The sequence below is a fragment of the Cryptomeria japonica genome, chromosome 3 (genome assembly GCF_030272615.1).
Source record: "Cryptomeria japonica chromosome 3, Sugi_1.0, whole genome shotgun sequence".
NCBI lineage: Eukaryota > Viridiplantae > Streptophyta > Pinopsida > Cupressales > Cupressaceae > Cryptomeria > Cryptomeria japonica.
In genome coordinates, this window is record NC_081407.1 from 587403620 (window position 1) to 587426984 (window position 23365).

General features: G+C 35.3%; 1 protein-coding gene across 3 annotated transcripts in view; it reads left to right on the plus strand.

Moving 5' to 3' along the window:
• LOC131042646 (DEAD-box ATP-dependent RNA helicase 38) overlaps positions 1 to 21782 on the plus strand; it is a 40901-nt gene extending 19119 nt beyond the window's left edge. The window contains exons 2-9 of one of the 3 annotated variants that reach the window (XM_057975965.2): positions 9759 to 10083; positions 12609 to 12902; positions 13014 to 13235; positions 18872 to 18937; positions 20437 to 20838; positions 20982 to 21093; positions 21230 to 21315; positions 21493 to 21782. In XM_057975965.2, the coding sequence (XP_057831948.2) occupies positions 9787 to 10083; positions 12609 to 12902; positions 13014 to 13235; positions 18872 to 18937; positions 20437 to 20838; positions 20982 to 21093; positions 21230 to 21315; positions 21493 to 21552 (1539 nt within the window). In that variant the 5' untranslated portion in view covers positions 9759 to 9786 and the 3' untranslated portion in view covers positions 21553 to 21782. Of the gene's footprint in view, positions 1 to 9758; positions 10084 to 12608; positions 12903 to 13013; positions 13236 to 18871; positions 18938 to 20436; positions 20873 to 20981; positions 21094 to 21229; positions 21316 to 21492 lie in introns of those variants that run through there. The other 2 variants (XM_057975964.2, XR_009372057.1) reach the window with 2 other exon arrangements.
• The last annotated feature ends 1583 nt before the right edge of the window (positions 21783 to 23365 follow it).

Consider the following 23365-nt stretch of genomic DNA (forward strand, 5'->3'; position numbering starts at 1 on the left):
GTGCTTTTAGAGTGTGAAAATCACATTTTTTACTCATCCAGGTTCTGTTATATAGGGGCCAAGTATATTCCACAAACTTTCTAGAAACTCATGCATTAATTTGCCAAAACTCACTTAAAACTCCCTCCTGCAACTTGGCAAATTTTTCTTGCAAAAGCTTGGGGCAAAAAAAAACTTATGAGTACGTGGTGAGTTGTTAAACTATGTTTTGAATCTTTATTTGAAGGGTGCTATGTTTTTAAGGGTTAATTGTTATGTGGGGGGCCATTATTCCCATTTTTATTACTTCCAGTAATTTATTAAAAAAAAGAATTCACTCAATTAGTAATTGTTTTTAGAGAAAATATCTTAATTGCTGCTTACTTTTTACTTATATATTGTTTTTTCTAAAAACCAGTTATTATTTTAAAGAACATTTTGTGAATGACATTATGTTGTTCGTATAGAATTTTGAAGAGGAAAGCTACCAATGCCCTTGAAATTCTGGATCTTTCCTGCTCTGTTACAAGATTCAAACTGTCTATGCATAAAATAAAGTTAATAATGGATAAAGGTGCAGATGGTAATTTTATTAGGTTCAAATCACGCTGAGTAAAATTACAGAATCTGGAAGTAAACATCCATTATATATATGCAGATGGCTGAAGAAAGAGATAATTTGTAATTGATGTCAACAAATGATTGAAATTAGGCTAGCTGGATTCATAGTACACAATTGTAATAGATTACTTGTAAGTGATTGTATATTAACTAAGATAGCATGTACAAGGCTCTAAAGAAATGTAAGATAACAATGGGGTGAATCTAAAACGTCAGATCTGAGCTAGCATGCTAAGTTCAAGTATTGGATTATTCTTTCATCATTCATCTAAGTTACCCATCCTGGAATTGGTTCAGGCTCAGGTTTTGCAGGTTTGGTTCACAGCTTTGGTAAAGAAATTTTTGGGGGTTGAATTCGTCCATATAAAATTATATAAAATTAAGAAATATATAAATATTTATAACCTAAAATCAAGAATATTAGATGTAATATACATATTTCCTAGTATATTTAATGTATAATAATATCTAAAGACCTTATGCAATATTATTATTTAAAAAAAATAATATAGAATATTATAAAATAATGCAAAATATTTAAATAAAATTAATGTCAATAATTAATAAATTAGTATTAAAAATTAATTGACATACATAATATTCTACTTAAAATATTTTCGTGCATCTAATATTCTTGATTTTACACAAAAGCTTATTTAATTAATTATATATTATTTAAAAATATTATTTCCTGTGAATGTGTTTTGTAAAGGGGTAAGATGTTTTTAATTGCTTGAAAGAGGAGCCATCGGTATCTTACTCATTTTGTATTTTCGCCTTTCCAACTAGCACATTTGCATCTGGGTTATTTTAGGAAAAGAATTATAGATTTTGAAAAATTTAAATGCAAATTACAAAGGGTTTGTTAGGGCATGCAGTCTGCAATTTTTGTACGTACCACCATAGAATCCTTGATGAATCAGCCCCAAATCTGGACTGTTTACGATACAGACCCAAATTTGGGTATAAGAAGCCAAACCAGTAAACAGAGTCTTTCAGAACAATGGGATTTTTTTTCATTTCACTGTAACTTGTTTATTGGACTCCAAATGTGTCAGTCTTGTGATCAGCGTTGGGAGTAAATTGACTTCACCAACGCATCTCAACAAATATAAAACAGAAGGTACTAATGGCTGAGAAAGCTAGGAATACTGAGCCAAAGCATGGTGTGGAACTGGGTGACAAAGTTTCTCTCTTCTGTTCAATAGGTTGATACAAATGTCAATAGTGCACCAAACTAATACATGGCAGATTTGTTTGTAGACAGCAAATCTATGTGTGTGTAATGTAATAATGAATTTGCAGGTTTTTGGAGTTGAGTTTGTAGCATCTAGGACTGAATTACTAGAATTCCACTTGTGTGAGGAAACTCAGAGCTTATGTGGTGCCTTAGTGTACTTAAGGATTCAATCCTTCAGCATTGAATTCCATTTCAAACTTCTGTTAATTGCCATAACTTCATGTTAAGTGTTATACAATTTAACCTCCGCTGCACAGCTGAATCCTGTGCAAGTAAGAAAAAATGATGATGCAAAGTTTTTATTTCTTTTTTTCAAGTGTTTGATTGAACTGTTAAAATATGGTGTAGTGAAGGCTCAAAAAATTGGCCATGAATCTTGTAAGCTACTGAAAATAAAAATTATTATTATTTTGACTTGATAGACAAAAGCTCTCTCTGAGATATTTGACATAACAGCAAAATCATATACCCCAAACTGCTTGTTAAAATGACAAAATATATGAAGCTCACAAGACCTTTACAAAAGCAGAGCTTAGAATTCATATTATTGTGAGCCCACAGGGATATGTGTTAATTCCTGTAACGTCGGTCGTGCAATTTCATGATTCCGATGCATAAATTTGATTACATGTTAACATATATAATAATAGATTAACTATTAGTATATGCGTTAACAAATAATGAATAAATCAAAATTGAATTATTGTGTTTGCCACCGGTTACACCGTTTCATGTTATCGGGTTGTGATTAAGCGATTCTTAATAAATCGCGCTCCTCACGATTGGTCAAGTAAATGATCCTTAATGCTTGTTAACGTCCTGTGGTGAGTGGTGCGTAGGGAAGAGATGTGTCTTCCCACGTGGGAAGATATTTCTCTTCACTACGTAATCCCTCATTCACATATATAACATGCATACAATAAGGAGGATGACTACACCGAAATCAATAAGTGATGTGGGAAGACATTTCTCTTCACTACGTAACCCCTCATTCACATATATAACATGCATACAATGAGGAGGATGACTACACCAAAATCAATAAGTGTCGTGCATCCTTCAATTCACACTACAGCAGTTCAAATACAACTTTCAGGTTATATCTCCATCTCTTCTATCTTCTTGATCACATAATTTGAATAAACTTAACATGGTATCAGAGCGAAGTTAAGGAAGATCAAATTGAATTCTGTAACGATCTTATAGACTTTCACCCGTCCCTTAGTAGATCACATTCCTATAATACTAATGGCAACTGGAGTTAGGTTTGAAGATCGATTAGATGGAGCATCAAATTTTGTATCTTGGAAATTCAGGATCATGCTTGTTTTGAAAGAAAATAAAATTGACTCCCATGTCAAAAGTGAAATTCTTGAACCCTCTGATGATACAGAGAAAATTTAGTGGAGCAAGGATAGTGAGAAGGCTCGTAAGATAATTGTAGATTCAGTGAGAGACCACATTGTGCCAGTTATTTCTAAATATGAGACGACTTTTCAGATGTTCAAAGCCCTGGTTGACATTTATGAAATCAACAACACTAGCAGGGCTCTCACCTTAAAGAATCAACTACACCATATAAAGATGAATAAAGGAGAGACAGTTACATCCTATTTCTTGAGGATCACTGAGCTTAGGGATCAACTATCCTCCATTGGACATCTAGTAGACAACAAAGAACTTGCTATGATGGCCCTAAATGGACTTCCTACCTCATGGGAATCGTTCATTCAAGGAATCAATGCTCGTTTTAAATTTCCTAAGTTTGATAGATTGAAAACCGATTGCATTCAAGAGGAATCTCGACTTGTCACAAGAGGAATAAAACAAATCAATGGTAATGAAGACATTCAAGTTCTAAACTCTAATTCCCACAAGAAAGAAAAGAAGAACTTTAAGAGAAAGAGGGACAACGACTCAAATGGAAAGAGGTCTTCAAAGAAGAAGAGAGACATTTCTGAAGTACAATGTTTTAGATGTGACCAATATGGGCACTATGCAATGAAGTGTCCAGACAGGATTAGGCAACAGGCTTCAATGGTAGAAATTAAGAAAGGGAGTGATTCCGAGAAACTAGTCTTCTACTCAGCCCTCTCTAGTCAAGTCACCTCCAGTTCCAACACATGGGTAATTGACAGCGGAGCATCTTGACACATCACTGGATTTTGTGAGCACCTAGATACACTTGTGGAAAATTCAAATGAAGAAGTGACAATTGGTGATGACTCAAATTATCCAGTTATGGGAATAGGAACCTGCAATATCAACCTAAAGTCAGGCATATCCCTACAGCTGACTGGAGTTCTATTTGTACTTGGTATAAAGAGAAACCTTGTCTCAGTTTCTGCACTTGAAGATAAGGGTTACAAATTAACCTTTATGGAAGGAAAGGTACTTGCTTGGCCAAAGAACTCCACCATCAAGAAAGCCCACACCATTGGAGTAAGACAAGGGAGCCTCTACAGACTTTGCACCACTCCACCTGAAGCCTTGATTCATGAGACTCCAGATTCGAATGAACTTTGGCACAAAACATTAGGGCACCTTCATTTCCATGCCCTACCTAAGATAGAGAAGATGGTGATTGGCTTACCCAAGCTAAGTCAAAATTTTGAAGGAGCTTGCAAGGGGTGTGCCTTGGGAAAGAATACTAAAGGGTCTTTCAATTCTAGCAACAATAAACCCAAAAATGTATTAGAATTAGTTCATTCTGATTTATGTGGACCCATGTCTGTACCCTCCTTAGGGGGATTTTTATATTATGTAATATTTGTAGATGATTATTCTAGGAAGACCTGGATATATTTTCTGAGGTACAAAGAATCTGAAGAAATCCTTTCTAAATTTAAGGAATTCAAAGCTCTTGCAGAAAACATGACAGGTAAGAAAATCATAACCTTAAGAACAGACAAGGGGGGGGAATACACTTCTGATATGTTTAAAGATTATTGTATAAATGCTGGGATTAAGAGGGAGTTAACTGTACCTCATAACCCACAACAAAATGGGGTAGCTGAAAGAAAGAATAGGACTATAGTAGAAGCTGCTAGGGCTATGTTGTTTGACCAATATATAGAAACCTCATTTTGGGCTGAAGCATCTAGGACAACTGTGTACATTCAAAATAGATGTCCTCATTCTCTTCTTGATAATAAAATCCCTGAAGAAGCCTTTACTGGTAACAAACCTGACATAAGTCATCTTTGGATCTTTGGGTGTCCAGTCTATATTCATGTCCCCAAAGAAAAGAGATCAAAGTTAGAACCTTCTGGAAAGAAAGGGGTATTTGTTGGGTACAGTGAAACCTCTAAGGCTTACAAAGTATACATACCTGGTCAAAGGCAAATTGAACTAAGCAAAGATGTTATCTTTGAAGAAAACATAGCATTCAGGAGGTCCAAAAGCTCTAATGAATTAGAACACCAAGATCCTCCTACAAGCATGGATGAGGATTCCACCCCTGAGATTCGGAGGGAGATCCCTAAAAACGTTGAGCATGAAGTTCAAGAATAACCTTTAGAAGAACATTATCCCGAAACTAGGAAGAGACCACTTTGGGCTAAAAAGATGCTTCAAGAAGCTGAAAATTATGCTGCTCCAAAGGGGACCTTCAGAGAAAGTAAGAGACCTAACCTATTTTCTAGTTATACTGCCTTGATGAGTGAGATCATTGATGCAAAACCTTCCTGTGTTGGAGATGCTCTCAAGCATCAAGTTTGGAAAGATGCTATGTCAGAAGAGTATCAGTCAATTATGAAAAATGATGTTTGGGATATTGTGCCTAGGCCTAAAGGCAAATCTGTGGTATCTTCTAAATGGCTCTTCAAAATCAAACATGCAGCAGATGGTAGCATTGAGAAGCACAAAGCAAGGTTTGTTGCCAGAGGTTTCTCACAGAAAGAAGGTATTGACTATGAAGAGACATTTGCTCCTGTTGCCAGATACACTTTTGTTCGAGCAGTTTTGGCTATTGCAGCATCTAAAGGATGGAAAATCCATCAAATGGATGTTAAGACTGCTTTTCTGAATGGTAAGATTGAAGAAGTTTATTTGGAGCAACCTGAAGGTTTTGTGATTCATAAGGCTGAATCACATGTCTGCAGATTAAAGAAAGCTCTAAATGGACTGAAACAAGCCCCCAGAGCATGGTATGAAAGAATTGATCACTATCTCGTGGAATTAGGTTTTTCCAAGAATGAAGCAGATCCAAATCTCTACTACAAGGTAATCAATGGTGAATTATTAATTCTTATTCTTTATGTTGATGATCTACTAATCACAGGAGATGATAATTGTATTTCTCGATGTAAGAAAGAATTAGCCTCTAAGTTTGATATGAAAGATTTAGGAATTCTTCACTACTTCCTTGGATTGGAAGTTTGGCAGCAGGCAGATGGTATAATCCTTAATCAAGGAAAATACACCATTGATATACTCAAGAGATTTGGAATGATGGATTGTAGATCCATGACCACACCTATGGAGACAAATCTACACAAGCTAAAGGAAGCAGTTGCAGAATCAGAGTTTGCAGATCCTACCCTCTACAGACAGATTATTGGATCTCTGATGTATTTGGTAAACACAAGACCTGATATATGTTATGCTGTTAATGCACTAAGTTAGTTCATGTGTGAACCTAAAGAAAAACATCTTGTTGCTGCAAAGCATATTCTGAGATATCTTCGAGGAACTATTGGTTTTGGTCTGAAATATAAACATGTAGACCTTGACCTACTTGGATTCACTGATTCTGATTGGGCTGGAAGCGTAGTTGACAGGAAAAGCACATCAGGATGTTGCTTCAGTTTAGGATCAGGAATGATCTCATGGATATGTAGAAAACAATCTTCAGTTGCTCAGACTTCTACAGAAGCTGAATACATTGCAGCCTCCATGGGAGCAAGAGAAGCAGTATGGCTCCGGAAATTGCTTGTAGGACTGTTTGGTCAGCCCTTAAATCCTACTGTCATCTATTGTGACAATCAGAGTTGCATCAAGCTTTCAATGAATCCAGTATTTCATGGTAGGTCTAAACACATCGAGATTCCTTATCACTATGTTCGAGATATGGTGGAAAGGAATGTGATCCGACTGAACTATATAAGTACAGGTGATCAGATTGCAGACATTCTTACCAAGCCTCTCTCCAGGATCAAGATTGAACACTTTAGAGATAAACTTGGTATGGTTGAAAATGTTATTTAATTTTGAGATAGAGTCTCATTTATTCTGATATACTAATATATTTAAGATGTTTAATGTGTAAACTCTTTTATTTGTCATGTGTGTGACTCCATGACTTCATGGGCCCCCTGTGAACATTATTGAAGGGTGACGACTTTTCAATAATGAACACTTGTTTCAAATTGATATTGTAAGGCGACGATTTTACAATTATCAATTTATCTATTTTGATGGATATCATGTGATTTGATATCTGTGGACATGTCATGATAGTATATATATTTGTGAGACATTATGGTAGATATCAGTTGGTTGATATCAAATAAACCATAATTATGATAGAGATCTTCATGGTGAATATTATGAACATAATATTCGTGGACATGCCATGAATCATTATCAGTATGGTAGGCATCATGTGACTTGATGCTAGTGCACATACCTTACTTGATAACTATGAGTTATGGTGAGTATCATGAGACTTGATATTCATTGTTGAACCATATCTCTGAATATCACTATGATGTGATATCTCTTCTCTTCACAATCAATGGATGAATTGTGATGTTTTCTCTAACATGAAATGTGTCCTCCCTAGTTAAGAGGGAGTGTTAATTCCTATAACGTCGGTCATGCAATTTCATGATTCCTATGCATAAATTTGATTACATGTTAACATATATAATAATAGATTAACTATTAGTATATTCGTTAACAAATAATGAATAAATCAAAATTGAATTATTGTGTTTGCCACCAGTTACACCGTTTCATGTTATCGGGTTGCGATTAAGTGATTCTTAATAAATCGCGCTCCGCACGATCGGTCAAGTAAATGATCCTTAATGCTTGTTAACGTGCTGTGGTGAGTGGTGCGTAGGGAAGAGATGTGTCTTCCCACGTGGGAAGACATATCTCTTCACTACGTAACCCCTCATTCACATATATAACATGCATACAATGAGGAGGATGACTACACCGAAATCAATAAGTGTTGCATCCTTCAATTCACACTACAGCAGTTCAAATACAACTTTCAGGTTATATCTCCATCTCTTCTATCTTCTTGATCACAGAATTTGAATAAACTTAACAATATGTACCAATAATACTTAAATCGTTCATTTGCTTAACCAAACCAAATTGTGAAAATTAGTCTGGAACCAATGTTTTGCAGTAGTGGATTTGTCCAGAACCAATTTTTGCCTATTTATAAGTTTCTCCAGGTTCAGTGAGTTGTCAATTAAAGCACAGAAATATAAATAATATAGAGTCGTATGCTAACAAATTATTTCGATAAAATTATGTAGTAGCCTTTAACATTGTTGGAGTATGTGAAAATAAAGTCTGAAGCTGAACAATTCCAAAGAAGATAACCATGGATGGCTATAGTCAAGGTGCAAAGCAGTAAAAAGATTTTTGTTAGGATTCTCTGTTCAGCCCTTGTGTTTTATTGTTCCATCCTCTTTGTTTCATGGTGGAGGCAGTGCAGAAGAAGTTGGTATAGTTAAGTTTTAAGAAGTTGGCTATGAGATTCATAAGTGACTGAAAAAAATATTAATTTTCTCGAGAGACAAAAGCTTTCAAAACCGGAGTGCAGAATTCAGTATTGTTGTGGACCCACAGGGATATGTACCAATAATACTTAAATCTTTCATATGTTCAAACTTCAACTAAGCCAAATTTTGGAAATTAGTCTCGATTTGACATTTTGCAGCAGTGGATTTGTCCTCAAACCAGTTTTTGTATATTTGAAATTTTCTCCAGGCTAATTGCATTGTCAACTAAAGCAAAGAAGTTATTCTCATCAAATAATGTAGTCCTATGCTGACAAACTGTTTAGGTAAAATTATGGAGTAGCCTTTAACATAGTTGTATGAGTATGTGCAAATAAAGTCTGGACAAATTCCTGACAAGATCACTATGGATGACTATAGTCATGGCCCGAAACACTCAAAAAGTTTCCCGTTGCATTGTACTGCCCCGTCCTCTTCATGTCATGGTTGAGGCATTACAGAAGAAAGCATGGACTGCTTTGGTTTTCTCTTAATGCTCAAGACAAGATACCGGGTTGCAATTCTCATTCCATTATGCTTTCTTGCAATGCTTCTTTTTTGCTATCTTTTTAAAAAAAATTCAGAGGTAAGATCAGAAAGCTGAAATTTTGCTAAATGATTTGGTTTGAGTAAAATGTTAAAATCATACCCACAAGCAGTGCCAATGGAAGAACAGGGAAATAATTTTCCTGATAACTTGAGTCATCTTTAAACTCTTTATTTTACTTCATCATCGTTTGGTTGGATTGGCTTAGTAAGGTTAGAGATTTCTCTTGCATTCTATTCTCTTTTAGTGTAAACTTTTGAAGATGGGACCCTGCCACTTCCACATTCACAGTTATCTTGAGATCAATTTTAGAGTACAAACTCTAAAGTACCTGCCTACAACCCCAGAATACCACGGAGTTCCAGTTCATGCTTGATTAGATTATGCATCTCCATTACTGTGCTTGATCAGTCCTCATATCTGATTTAAAAAAATTACTGAACTAAATTTATGATTCAATGTTCTACTATTGGTTTGGAATTTCATGAGTTATAATTGTAAATATAAGATGCATTTGCATTGCAGAGTTACATGTATTGATCCTATTTACAATAATTCTTGAACTGTCTCATTTGGTTATATTTTTGGAGAATTTAATGCCAATGTTTCTAATGGCATCTTTTTTCAGTGATCCAGGTTATCTTCTATTGTTTTGTATGGCAGAGGATGGGAAGGAAAAGATAATGATGAATAGAGAAGAAACTTTGACGGAGCAGAAAAAGGATTCAACAGAAAATGAAAATAGTAATAAATACAAGTCTGTAGAGACTAAGGTTGTAGAGAAAAAGAGGTGGGGGGATGAAGAATTGGATGATGATAAGGTTTCTGGTGCAGTAGATGTAATAAAATCTATAAATATCAATGAGGCAGCTACTGTAGATGAACCCGAAATCATTCTGAAAAGTGATAAACTTATTGAGCCAGCTGACTCAGATGATTCACATATCAAAGCGGTATGAAATTCTCAGCATCCCCTGCTTTCCAATTTCTTCTTGCTTCATTTAGATTCCCGACTTGGGGCATTTGAGCCAATGCCCATTTGGGTAGGGCTAACCCTTTTACTAGGTATGTAGAGGTGACATTATTGGGATTTTCGTTTACCTTTTCATAGGCAGGAAAGCTATTTTTATGTGGTGGCCCCTGTTCTCATATTGGCTGGAGAATTCCCTGTTTTGGTGGAACTGCCTTCATTTTGGATGTGACCATTGCAATAACACACACTAGGGATGGTTATGTGGTGTGAGTTCAGGGAGTTTCCTTAGTGACCAGGATTTGAACCTGGATGAGTGTAATAAGTAAGTGCAAGTGTTTGAGGCCCGAGCTTTGTCAGCTCAAAATCATTAAGTGATTGGATTTTTGCCAAAGTCTGTATAGTGGCTGACTTTGGTCAGTTTTAAGCTCCGCTTTGTCTCCCTTTGTGTGTCTAGACCGAATAGTGTTTGCTTGTTGGGGTTACCATAAATCAAGTAGAATTGATATGCTAGAATCAGATTTTTAGGTTTTTTTGAGCATCCACTCTATTGCCTACAGGCTGATAACGGAGGAAAGATCTACTTCCATTTCCATTTCATGCTTTTCTTTATTCAACTATTTCATTAACAATGTTGCAGGAATATCTGTAAGTATTTATCCACATTTCATGGCTTTACAATGATATATGATGTTTAGTGTGATGCATTTCTCTTTATTTTAATTTAATAGTTAATTTTTCTTTAGATGGTTAAATCTGTGGGCAAATTTCCTTTTGGATATCATTTTTATCTAAATGCTTTGTTTATCATAATTTGTAGGTTTATGCCCATTTTTCTGGGATGCAGAAATATCAAAATTCGCATAGCTTTGGCATTTTGTTTAAAATGGTTTCCAATTTTTTTTTTTTCTAAGGTATTTTCCTCTTGGTTATGGTTGTTTGTGAGCTTTCCTTAAGCTTCAGATTGTCTAAGCTAATCTTTTTAACTAGCAGACTTTAGTAAATAATCGTAGGTGTCAACATTCCAAAGATGCTTCAAAATCATGCCCACTGCCTCTTTGAGAATCTTTGGGATGAGTATGTGTATTTCCTTGATTGGCTGGCCCACAATGCTATTCCAAGCTCTAGGTTTTAAGAGGATAACTTGCAAAAATATTTGTTGTGCTATTGGGATGAGAGGGATTTAGTTTGCTCTGTTAGGTACTGTTATAGGTAAGTAATAGAAAAGCCAAATTTTCTTCTTGTTCTTGTCCTCGCTTGTCTTATTTTCTTTGTGTTTTCATTATAAGTCTTGAGCTCAGCCTTGAGGGAATGACATTGTTATGTTAAGACTTTATTTGGAGTATACTCAAGTATTCAAATATTACTTTTGATGAAGGCAAATCTCCACCCTGTGGGGCTTGGAAAGATGATTTTCCTATCCAACTTATAGCCTTCCCAACCAACTGCACGTCTCTTATTAGTCTCCCTTTTTTTTCTGCCTGCCCAGGTTTTTTTGAGGATAAAATTTTGATGTTCATTTTTTATACTTTTCTTTTTGTTGTTGTATATAGTCTAGATAGCTTTATTTGCCATCTGAAGACCAATAATGTGCATTTCCTTTTCAAGGATTTGGTATTGCAAGGATTTATTTGAATATTGTAACCAAGAATAAATCATCACAGACATGTTTCATTTTCCCAACTCCCAAAATTACTAGCATCTCAATGAATTTTTTTATCCAGTGGCAATTATTTGGAGTCTCTTTTTTAAGTAAGGACCAAAGGATTCTTGAATCAGTTTTCACAGTGACACAAGAAATGTTTAACTCAACAGCATCATCAAAACTATATTGATTTCTATGGCTTCTGTGGGATTATGAGTCTACATAGCCAAACTTAGAGCAAGCAGAAGCAATTCTTTCCATGCCAATCTCTAAGTATCCCCTTTAGAAGTTCAATCTGCATTCAATTAATTGTAGTCTAGACAGAGGTGGGGGTAACCAGCTTATGCTCTTGCTATTATTATTTTGATTAGCAACCCCATGATTGTGAGAAAATTAGATCTAATTTGAAATCAAGGCTTTTTATAAATTCAATTTGTTATATGCTTAGACATGACAAGCACAAGTCATTGAGAAGATGTTATTTGGTCTTCTGTCTGTACAAGTGATTACATCTTAGCTAAGGTTCAAGCTTGCTTTCAAAATTCAGTTTTTAAATTTTCTGATGCCATTCCAAAGCTTTGTCAAAGCGATGAAGAACATTTGTTAGACTTGATGGGCAAACTTCCAGATCTGATTGGTTTTATACCAAGCCCTCATATTACTGGTATACAATAATATATGTTATAGACTAGTATGCTGCCTTTATTAAAATAGCAGAGGCTATCTTTTAACAATGGTTCAAGAAAGCCCATCAAATTTGAGGTAATTTTATTGAGATGATTGTCATTGAGTGCTTTCCAATGCACTCAATGACAATTAACTGAACTTATAACTGATATTTGCTAAATGTAATATTAATGCAGGTTACTGCTGGAGACACTCCTTATACTTCAGCAAAAACATTTGAGGATTTGAACCTTTCATCTGAACTACTCAGGGGTCTCTATTCAGAGATGGGATTTGAGAAGCCAAGCAAAATCCAAGCAGTAACTCTTCCAATGATTATTAGACCACCTCACCAAAATTTGATTGCTCAGGCTCACAATGGGTCTGGAAAGACTACTTGTTTTGTTCTGGGTATGTTGAGCAGAGTTAATCCGAACATTAATGCACCACAGGCACTTTGTGTATGCCCAACAAGAGAGTTGGCAATTCAGGTTTGTTATTGTTTATGTATAGATGTTTTTTTGCAGTAATTTGAAATGTGATCTTGTGAATGATTTATTTAGTTTTGTTGTACAATTCTTATTTTTGAAGTTTTTATACAGAATCAAGAAGTTCTCTTAAAAATGGCAAAGCATACATCTATAACGTCAGCATGTGCTGTACCTACTGATGCTGCAAGCTATGTCAAAAGGCGCGACCCTTTTACTGAACATGTTGTAATTGGCACTCCTGGTACACTTAAAAAGTGGATGACGGCAAAAGTTTTGAGCATGAGATACATCAGTATACTTGTTTTTGATGAAGCAGATCATATGCTGGCTCAGGTACCACTTTTTTGACAGATAATTGTCTTGTTCTCCTTGAAGGTATTTTATTTTATTTTATATGATTCAAAGAGGTTGTGTGTATTGTTGATATAAAGTTTTAGATAGTGGTCATTGCACCTTTCACAACTTGGGAGGACAAAGCTTATTTTCATCCAATACTTAATGGACAAAAGAAGGCTCATTAACATAGGAGAATGTTTTAAATTTTTTTACTACCAATTAATGTAAGGTAATTTAAGCCTTCTCTCTATATGTAAATAATTGTTTTTGTATTTAGTAGATCTCTATCTGCACATGAAAGTTGATTTGTCTAATCGATTGATAGATTCAGCGATGGGTTCATGAGATCTTGTAGTAAACCAGTGTAAGTCAGGCAAAAACATGATCAACATCATGTCCTTCATTAGCTCCAACAAAGGGGCAATGTATGGTTGCAGCTTTCGAAAGAAATGTTTAGGGCCCAAATAGACAACTTAGGCCTTTGTGATATAGTCTACATGCCATTACCATGAATGTGGTTTATAATGCATTTAATTGTGTTCCATGGAGGCACGTCCCTGGCCATCAAGCCCCCGCCCCTGTCCCTAATGGTGTTTCAGGAATGGTGGGACAACAAGTGACCTCCCCTAGCTATCTCCAAAAATCTTCAAGCCTTTGAAACATTTCTGCAATGTGTTGCAGAAATAGGAAACACTGCGAGGACGTTTTGGCCATCCCTGAGACACCCAGGGACGTCTGAGACATCCCTTGACTATCCTGGGGATAGTAAGATGTCCCTGACAGCAATGCAATTTTTTACAATATAGTAAAAAATCATTCATAACATTAGAAAAAGACAGCAAGTGAACGAACTTAAAGCAAACCAAACCCTTTACCTGTATTTGTTGCAAATCAAACTTAATCCAAGGCTCTAGGGGAGTGAATTGGTAACTTAGGTATTCATGGCACAGCATACATACTAATACAATTTTATAAGCTTTTCACTGTGTTCAGAAATTATAAATCTTATCAAGAATTCTTAAAGGGCAATATTTCGCAATACACACATTTACTTAGTTTGTGAAGATTTTAGAAGGCTAGTTTTCAATATAACATGTTTCTATATTTGGAAGGGTCAAACTTATAGCGTATAAATTGCCAGGCATTATAGTTTCTCATGCCTTGGTTATAACTTATAACCATACTTTGGACAAGAGTTAACAAGCAAAAGCCTCTAAAGGTAGTGATATATTAATCAAGAGAACAATTTCATCTATCATGGTCATCTCCGGAATGGACTTTTTGTAATGCCCCCACTTTGAAATAGAATTTAATTATAAATAATAATAATAAAATTAAAATAATAAAGATTAAATTAAAATATAAAAGAATATAATTAAAATTTGATTAAAGTTAATAAATGGTCAAAAGGCATGAAATGATAAGTTGTGACTCCCCTAAATATCAGGTATAAAAGGGAGAAGAGAACTCATTTGAAGGGGGGATAATTTGGGAATCAGAAGTGCAGATCTGATTTAAATAAGAAGTGGAGTTCTGATTGGGAAAGGTTGTGTCCCTTTCAAAGGGCAGAGATAATGAAGAGTTGCACTCTTTCAAAGGGTGCTAATGGTGAAAGGGTGTGTCTCTTGCCAAAGGGCATACATGATGAAGAGGTGTGTGACCTTTCCCTCACATTGAGAGATATAAAGGAAAGGAATCAAAAGCATTCAGTGAGAGCACCATCGATCAGATCAGATTAGAACTGTTATTAAGTTACAGGCAGTAACATTTTTGTTCTTGGTGGTATGCATGGGGATGTGCTTAATATGTATGCTTAATATATGAAGCCTGATAATATTTTTATGTAGGATTTAGCAGTAATATTAATAATATTAATATAGACTGCAATATGTATGACTGTCATACTTAATTTTATATACATTCATAATAATTGAAAGACAAATATATTCACAATCTAAGTATTTAAACAATTCTAATTCTATTCCCCAAGGGAGACGGGTGCTATTAGGGAGAGGCAGAGTAAATCCACTCCAAGATGAAAGAGCCCCAAGGATTGAAGGACTGATGTTCCTGATGTCTGGGCTGAATTAGGGAGGTGGTATCATAGTGCCCTAGACAAGCCAATGCCCTCTTCTGGAATTAAGAATGAGAAGGAACTAGGAATTAGGATTGGAGTAATGACAATATTAAGATGAATTATGGACAACTTTAATTATCTATTCTGAATTAATGTAATATACTAGGTAGTAATATATGTTTCCCTTTGGGAATTGGCAGCCTCCTAATAGGGGACATTACAAATGGTATCAGAGCTTTGATCCTGCCATCCTGCAGGGTAAACATGAATCAACGAATCATTCTAGTTAATAAGAAGGAATCTAACAATACATGTACATGTGTGTATGCTCCGTGTTGGGTTCATGTCTGATATGTTTCTAGCATGTTTATTCCATGTGTGTTTCCAAAGCCATTTCATATTGGAAGTCATTTTGAACACTGCATGATCATTGCCTGAGAACAAGCAATCTTGGGTGGGGCGGACTGCAATGTCCCCACTATGAAATAGAATTTAATAATAAATAATAATAATAAAATTAAAATATGAAAAATTAAATTAAAATATTAAAAAAATAATAAAAATTTGATTAAAGTTAATCAATGGTCAAAAGGCATGAAATGATAAGTTGTGACTCCTCTAAATATCAGGTATAAAAGGGAGAAGAGAACTCATTTGAAGGGGGGATAATTTGAGAATCAGAAGTGCAGTTCTGATTGTGAAAGGTTGTGTCCCTTTCAAAGGGCAGAAATAATGAAGAGTTGCACTCTTTCAAAGGGTGCTAATGGTGTGTCTCTTGCCAAAGGGCATACATGATGAAGAGGTGTGACCTCTCCCTCACATTGAGAGATATAAAGGAAAGGAATCAAAAGCATTCAGTGAGAGCACCATCGATCAGATCATATCAGAAGTGTTGTTAAGTTATAGGCAGTAACATCTTTGTTCTTGGTGATATGCATGGGGATGTGCTTAATATGTATGCTCAATATATGAAGCCTGATAATATTCTTATGTAGGATTTAGTAGTAATAATAATATATGAAGCCTGCTAATATTCTTTTGTAGTATTTAGTAGTAATATTAATAATATTAATATAGACTGCAATATGTATGACAGTCATACTTAATTTTATATACATTCATAATAATTGAGAGACAAATATATTCACAGTCTAAGTACTTAATCAATTCTAATTCTTATTCCCCAAGGGACACAGGTGCTGTTAGGAGAGGCAGAGTAAATCCACTCCAAGATGAAAGAGCCCCAAGGATGAAAGAACCCCAAGGATGAAAGAGCTGATGTTCCTGATGTCTGGGATGAATTAGGGAGGTGGTACCATAGCGCCCTACCATAGCGCCCTAGACAAGCCAATGCCCTCTTCTGGAATTAAGAATGAGAAGGGATTATGAATTAGGATTGGAGTAATGACAATATTAAGATGAATTATGGACAACTTTAATTATCTATTCTGAATTAATGTAATATACCAGGTAGTGATATATGTTTCCCTTTGGGAATTGACAGCCTCCTAATAGGGGACATTACACTTTTGGTCTGCACAGCGAGGTGGTCAAATAATAGACACATACACACACAATTATGTATTGAGAATGTGGTGGAGATATATGTCCTTTGCACATGGAAATGGTTATGCACAGAAATATCACTATGAACTCCAAAAACTATCATTGTTGACAAAGATGAGTGTGACACCCTTGTTGCATATGGCCATACTTTGTAACAAAGGCTAAAGTACATGTAGATTTGGTGTATGCAGCTGCTCCCTTGGTGCTTCTTCCTTCCCAAATGGTGTGTGAAACATCATTTACTATATATATTGGTGAAATCATGGGTTCATCTGTTTTCAATATTTTGACCAAGCTTTTGATAAATCAAATTTTGCCGATACTTCTTATTCTTATATTTACTCTACATATATGTCATCCAAGAGTTGGGCCTAATATCATGTTGGAAAGTGTATGGAGCAAATTGGTAATTATTATTTTTATAGACCAATTATGAGTGTCAGAATAATCATGTAGTTATTCAATGAATGGTCAATTCCAACCATTGCAACTATTCACAACGCACTTCTTGGTTTTTATTAATAGATATTCACCATGGATTGTAAATCATATCTTGCAGTAGAGTCACCTCCATGGCAGTGCAACTTTATATATGTTATTGTTCCTATTCTATTTATGCTTGTATTCTAGTCTTTCAACTTCCAAGAGTTTGACTTTGTGTTCTATATAGTCTTACACTGTTACATGCATTCATCTAGATTTGAGAGCACCCATCACTCTCCCTCCAAAATATATCTTTATCTTATATTTAAGGAAGTATGCATTGAAATATTATGTTATTATCTGAGGTGGGTATGCTTTGAGAAGCAAATGGAAAATCATGGACTTTTTACTAATGGTGAATACTAATAAATTCCATGCTTGGATAAAGAAAATTGTGAGGGGGAATAAACCGGTCTTTCTTTGAGTTTACAGGATGGGAGACAGGTTTTGGGGATGGGAAAAATTATCCCAGATTTTGGGGACAGCGAAGGGACTTTATATATATATATGATAACAGAATTGAGAACACACTACACAACTAATACTTGATCAATTATAAGTTATACAAATTAAATAATATTATAATAACAATTGTCAAATCATAAATATTATCAGATGTTATCAGTTGTAAATCGTAGTAGCTGAAAATAAAAAATCATTACAAATGAGCTGAAGGTTCAAAGGACCGACTAGAGTCAGCAGGTCACAAGATCCAGTATGTTGAGATGGAAATAACAACAAAAATTATTGCAATCAACACGACCATTCACAATCCTCAAATCTTTCATTGCAGGCCTCTATATATACTCTTAACAAACTGTCAAGGAAAATATAAATCAAACAACAAAGTTGCCAGGTCCACCTGGGTAAAGGATAAACTACCACAAAGGTGTCCCATAGCAATCAGTAGCGTAGAGAAGAGATAAATAGTGCAGTATACTGGTCCCATAGCATTCTCAGAATGTCCTAGGTACCCAGATGATAAAACCCCAGGGAACCCTGGTACACAAGCTCCATAACTTTTGATCAGATAAATATGCTTTTTGCCTAATGAAAGAATATTGTGGCATAAGCAGAGGATGCCAATCTGGTAGAATTTATGATTGTTGTGCTATTTTGCAATAGATATGTTGTGATGTCCAGGGTTGCCAAAGTAAAAAGCTTCATCATTGTAATTCACTAAGATGACAAGATTAGTAAAATTTTGCAAGAACACTGACATACAGAGGAGATTGATGTAGTAAGTGGTGGTGAATATAGCTTGGATCTTCGAGAAGATTCTCATGCATTCTTGGTAAACCTTGTATTTTAATTTACATAACAGATCCAATCTCACATTTATGATTTATGTATGCTGTACAAGGTTGAAGTGAGTTTTATCACCCAAATTTGTGTACAGTTTTAATTGTTCCTTGTCAAATTCTCTTTCTTTAAATTCTGAGATGTGTTTGCATGTTTTGGATATGTAACTTATTGACTGTGACATTTCTTACATTTTGGAAATCAGGATGGATTTAGAGATGATTCAATGAGAATCATAAAGGACATTCAGAAAAATCGAGGAGATCTTCAGGTATGGCAAATTTTCATTTATTTCTAGACAATTACTAAACTTCTTCTGCTGGTAAAGTCGTGAGCAGGCTGCTCGGTTCTCTTGATGCCTTCGAGAGGGGCCTATATGTGAATCTAAATTTTTTGCTTTATTTTGAATTTGATTTTCCTATGGTGTATGAATAATATGTATTTACAATACTTGCTTTGCATAAATCCATTTTGCATAAAAAAAGAATTTATATGTGAAAGCAAGTAAAATTTTTGGATCGTGGAAGAGACCTAAATGTCTCAACACTTTGCATCATCCTCAAAACTCGAAAATGGAACATACAACTTATAGAAGAATGTAGAAACAAATGGAGAAATGACAACAATGCAAATTACTATCTTAGGTTGAGTTCGATAATCTCTCTGATTTTCATGATGTTAATAAGAAAATAAGGGAAGTACAACGGGGACTCTTTTGAAGTGCAAGATTTCGACAGTCACTGCTCAAAGAATAGAGAGGATTACTGTGTTAATGACATTAGGGACATCTTGAAAGAAGTTGAGGAGAAAATGAGAAGACATCTGTGAATCAATCCAACGCAAATTGATTTGGACTTTTTATAGTGTAAAGACACGGTGACAAAAAACTTTATTTATTTATATTATATTTTATTATTGTCTTGTGGTACTGGTGGTGATTTATTTTCAGTCTGATGGTAATGTAACTAATGGTGAGATGTTGCCCATCAAAAACTGATTTTTAAATGGTTCTTACAGCTGGTTGTAGGGGCTGGAAGTTTCTGTTACAATTTCTGCCAGCTTTTCAGATTAATGGGGAAAAATTGGAGGATAGATTCGCACTGAAATATTAGTTTTGGATTTCCCCATGGGTGGTTTGGAATCAGTGAAGTTGTGTTTTGCTGTCTTGATTTATTCTTTAGGTATTTGTTCATTATATATTGTGTTGTGATTTGGAATGGATGGGTTTTACATGTCTGTGAAAATGGCACTACGGTGATATTAGAATTGTTATCATTCTTCGGGCACTTGTTTAATGGAATAAATCTTAGTATTGTTATAATTTGCATCATCCTTAAGCATATGTGGGCAGTGACATTTGTGTTAGTGATGGTTGTACTTTGTGGGATTTAAATGTGCCAACGTTTTGAGTGGATTGATTCAGTTAATTTAATAATTTTAACAGAAATCTATTTTTCCCTTACCGTTTATGTGTCTTCCATTTTCTTAACAAAATAAAAACCAGTGTGTAATATATTAATGTAACAGTATTTGTTTTTTATTATGTGGATTGTTGGTCTTTTCTTTTCTCTATATTATTTAATAACCCCTGAGAGGTGTTTAGCAACTTATGCATTGATAACCTGGGAAAGTCCCTAAAACGAGAGAAACTTTGTTGGTTTAGTGATGAGTAAAGTAACCCATCAACACTGTATAAAGTCTAGTATACGAGGTTGAATGTTGATGATAGCAATTTCTCAATGCTAACCCAGAATTTTCATTATGATGCAGATCCTTCTTTTTTCAGCAACTTTCGATGAAAATGTGAAGCAATTTGCAACAAGAGTGATTTCAAATCCGAATCAGGTGTTTGTGAAGAAAGAAGAGTTGTCTTTAGATGTCATCAAACAGTATCGTGTGAAATGCCCAGATAAACTTGCTAAAGTTCAAGTATTGAAGGATAGAATTTTTCCGCTTGCTGAAAAGCTTGGGCAGTCAATAATTTTTGTTCGCACAAGAGAAAGTGCAAGCATGTTGCATAGTAAATTAGAAGCAGAGGGTTACAAGTGTACTTCTATCCAAGGAGGTCTTAAGCTGGAGGACAGGGATCTTGTAATTAAGGAATTCAGAATGGGACTGACAAAGATCCTTATTGCAACTGATGTGCTAGCACGGGGTTTTGATCAAGCGCAGGTTTTTCTGTTGTGCTTGTTTGGACCTTCATTTGGTGATCTTCTCAGATAGATATCAATTTTTTGAATTATGTTTCTTGTCTTTAGAGCCTTAAAGAATTTAGTAAAGTAGTTACTATTTTAACAAAGCACATGTTGTGACAGGTAACCTTGGTTGTCAATTTTGATCTCCCTACCAAACATACTCCTCCACATGACCCTGATTATGAAGTATATTTGCACCGTATTGGACGGAGTGGGCGTTTTGGTCGCAAGGGTGGGCCTCTCTCTCTCTCTCTCTGAACCCCTCACATCAAGTGCTTCCCACATGGATGGATGCATTCTTAGAGATCAAAAATAATTATTGGCAGTCTTATTGAAATACCACAAATGTACTATTTCTCTTTTTGCAGGAGCTGCTTTTAATTTCCTCACTGATGAAAGAGATGAGCAAACAATGAGCAAGATTGAGAGGCATTTCCAGCGAGAGGTGCCTGAGGTAATTTTAGTAGCATTGTTGTTCCTTCTCCTTGAGCTGCAGGTTGTATTCTGTCATTGCTTTAAGTTTTTTTAATTCATTGGGAAGTTGTTCGTTATTGATGTATCATTAAATGATCACAAACTGGTTGAAGGTTTCCTGCTATGTATTTATTGTGCTATTATTATTACCATGCAGGTGCCTTGGGATGATGAGGAAGCTTTTGAAACTGTTTTGAAAGATGCAGGGCTTGCATAGAAAACAGATGTTGCTATAGTAATAACATAATTAAGAGTTTATTGGTGTTTCAGCTTGTAAGAACAATTTTGGCATTTATTCAAGTTTGAAGTGATAGTTTTAAATAAAATGCTATTCTAGTCAATTTGCAATGCACTGATGTATAATTACTGCACGATTAAACAATTGTGGCTTTGTTTTGCAAAATATCCCTTGGCATGCAAATTCATTATGTTGTATTGATTCATGCAGTTGTACCTGCTGACATTTTTGTCACATTGGTCTAAATGGTGTTCCAAGAGATGTTAGAAAGTTTTTTTTTTAAAGCAAAAATTTGATTATAGGGGTCCATAGGGATTTTAAATCATGTTTTCTAAGACATAAAGGCTTGATAAGAGCTTTGAGGAAAGAAAAGAGTGAAAAGTGTAAACTATTAATTTTTGCCTATGTTCAATGCGTGAGAAAAGAGAAGAGGGAAAAATGATTTATTTTTGTTGCATTATGAGAGTTCAAACTCTATCCACGTAGAAGGAAGTTTAGGGTTTTCCTGTTGGTTTACAAGGAAGAAGCCTTCATTTTGGGCATGAAGTCCGCAGCTGTTTGTTCCAGTTTTACCCATGTTGCAAAAAATATTGAAGCAGTAACAGGGTTCATAAATGCTTTCACCATGTATCAGGGAGCATGTTTTAGACCAGTTTTTCAAGGGGAGAGCACGTTACAGAAGTTATGGAGAAGAGTCACCACGTTGCAAAAAAAAACCAAGCTTGTAAGGCACATTGAAGGTATAAAGATCATCTATTTCTATGTGAGACAATGCCGAAGACAGCAAAGATATTGAGGTATGTAGCCTGTAAATACTCATGGAATATCATATTAATCCTAAATCTGTGGGACTTTGCCTTTATAAATGTATGTCAGAATGCAATACACATGAATTAAAGGGAAAGTGTTTGCATCTGCTAGGGTAATATCAGTGAGTTGGGTTTGAGAGTGGATTTTATGTCTCTCAAACTTTGTGCAGTGATTAACAAGTCAATCAATGCATGATGTTGGGTAACATGCATTCCTCACAGCGGGTTAATGAATGGCAGTATCATATCATAACAGAGTTTGAAGGGACAGTCAATACTGACAAATGTCAATGGTATTTGAAGGAAGCATGAACCAAAATTAAAAGGTGATGATAGTGATCAGTTCACAAGCAAAAGATAGTGCCAAAAAATCAAAGCACAATGATAATAAATATACAATTTTCATGGTATAAGAGATACAAAGAGGCAGTAAAAGGTTTCCCTTGCTATCCTTTTGCTTAAGCTCCATGATAAAGAGAATTGAGCAAGCAAAAATGACAGTTATCCAACAAGTCAAAGATGACAGTCATCACAGTATCGTGTATTGTTCCAAGGGTTTAAATGATACAAGCAACAGAATGACAGTCCATGTGTCAAATGAGGAAATGCCTGCTTAGGACAGTCTTATGACAACCTACAGGGTATAGACAAGCAAAACAAGAAATAACACCGACAATACAAAGTAAAGGACAGTGATAACAGCCCATGACTTTTTATGGCAAAGCAGCAAGACATAAAATCAGAGTTAGAGCAAGGAATATAACATCACAGTGAGCTTAGTCACACTGTCGAGAACAGTCTATTGAAAGACAATGAGCTGAAAGTGAGAAAATTTCACATGACTGTTGGCAGGGAAGATACAGTAGAGAGACATCCGGAGATCACACTGCATCTTGCCACATCAATGTCACTGAGCACAAGAATTAGAACACAGCACATAGGCTAGGGGTACTACGTGTTGGTTATGTCCCACGTTGTAGATA